General features: G+C 66.7%; 2 protein-coding genes across 2 annotated transcripts; one reads left to right on the forward strand and one right to left on the reverse strand.

The window, feature by feature from the left end:
* Window positions 1-294: 294 nt before the first annotated feature.
* On the reverse strand, window positions 295-736 carry EMIHUDRAFT_358774 (hypothetical protein; the record flags this gene model as incomplete). The annotated part of the gene is made up of 1 exon (XM_005760887.1): window positions 295-736. A coding segment is annotated over exon 1 (326 nt), but the record flags the coding sequence as incomplete, so codon positions are not given.
* A 334-nt stretch (window positions 737-1,070) lies between these two features.
* EMIHUDRAFT_68162 (hypothetical protein) lies at window positions 1,071-1,487 on the forward strand (the record flags this gene model as incomplete). The annotated part of the gene is made up of 1 exon (XM_005760888.1): window positions 1,071-1,487. A coding segment is annotated over one exon (417 nt), but the record flags the coding sequence as incomplete, so codon positions are not given.
* Between the last annotated feature and the right edge of the window lies 1 nt (window position 1,488).

Raw genomic sequence — 1,488 nt, forward strand, 5'->3', positions numbered from 1 at the left:
CCTCGTCTCGCTCATTGTTGGGAATGCAGCCGTGGCCCTGTGTGGGGTTTGATGCGGGGGAGGATGCATTGTCGACGAGGGGCCACGCCGCCTTCCCTTACCCCTTTTCCCCGCCCCTTTTCCTTCCCTCCCCCTTGGACCGGAAATGAACAATGCGGGCTCTTGGGTTGCATCCCGCCTAGCACCTCCCCCTAACCCCAATTCCGCGGGCCTTCCGGGTTTTGTGGGGCACCCCCCCCCCCCCCCCCGCCCGTCCTTCTGGACCCCCAATCTCTCCCATTGCTCGCAGCGCGTCGAGCGGCGGCGGAGGGCCGCCCAGGCCACCACCAGTGCCCCTCCCACTGGCGGCGCGGCGGCAGCGGCGCTGACCGCCCCTCCATCAGCGGCGGCGCGACGGCGGTCGTCGGGGCGCCGGCAGCCGTGCGCAGAGGGTGCCACCGGACCGGCCGACGCGCGCCCGGCGGAGCCTTCGTCGTGCATTGCGGGCCGAGCACCCCCGCGTCGCTTCTCGGCACGTTGGAGAGCAGAGGAAGCTGCTGGCGTCGCCGCTGGGATCGGCGGCGGCGCCAGCAGCGTTCTCGGATCTGAAGCCGACTTTGAGCGCTGATCGATCGATCTGAGGGCTGGCCGATGGGTGGCGCTGCGACATCGCCGCCACGCGGAGGCCGGCGGCGACCAGAGGAGCGGTCGGGGCGTGTGGCGCATATGCTACCTGCCATGTGAGCATTCATGTGTGAATAATTTAGGGACATGTGTGCACGAGATTTTGAGAAAAAGCTCCTTGCAAAAGTTGGGTTTGACGCCGCAAATACGGCCACCCGGCAAATACGCTAGCAAAACACTCGATTTCACGTGCCTTATTTGTTCGCCTGTATTTGCAAATACGGAGGCGCAAATACGCTTAGCAAAACGTGCCCCTTGTCAAGCTCAGAAGAATTCTGCAGACCGTCAGCACGACGTCGCCGCTCGCCTCTCGGCCGGCCTCTCGTCGTCCGCCTCTCTCCATGTCCGCCTCATCCTCCAGCATGCCCTCGTCGTCCTTGAGGGACCCGCGGGCCGACGCGGCTGCGATGTCCGACGACGAGGACGAGGTCGCAGCGCAGGGCGGCAAGCGGCAGCGCGGGCGCGACGGCGCCGCTGTCGAGGCGCCGCCGCAGTTTGAGCCGCTGAGCGCGCAGGAGGCTGCGGGCGGCAAGTCGGAGTTTCGGCGCGTCTCGGTGCCGCCGCACCGGTACACGCCGCTGAAGAAGGACTGGATGCAGCTCTACACGCCCATCGTCGAGCAGCTCAAGCTCGACGTGCGCATGAACCCGCGCAAGCGCTGCGTCGAGCTCAAGACGTCGCAGCACACGGCCGACATCGACGTGCTGCAGAAGGCGGCCGACTTTCTGCGCGCGTACATGCTCGGCTTCGCGGCGGCGGACGCGGTCGCCATCCTGCGCGTCGAGGACCTGTACGTCGAGTCGTTTTCGGTGACCGACGTCAAGA

Source organism: Emiliania huxleyi (genome assembly GCF_000372725.1).
Source record: "Emiliania huxleyi CCMP1516 unplaced genomic scaffold EMIHUscaffold_73, whole genome shotgun sequence".
Lineage (NCBI taxonomy): Eukaryota > Haptophyta > Isochrysidales > Noelaerhabdaceae > Emiliania > Emiliania huxleyi.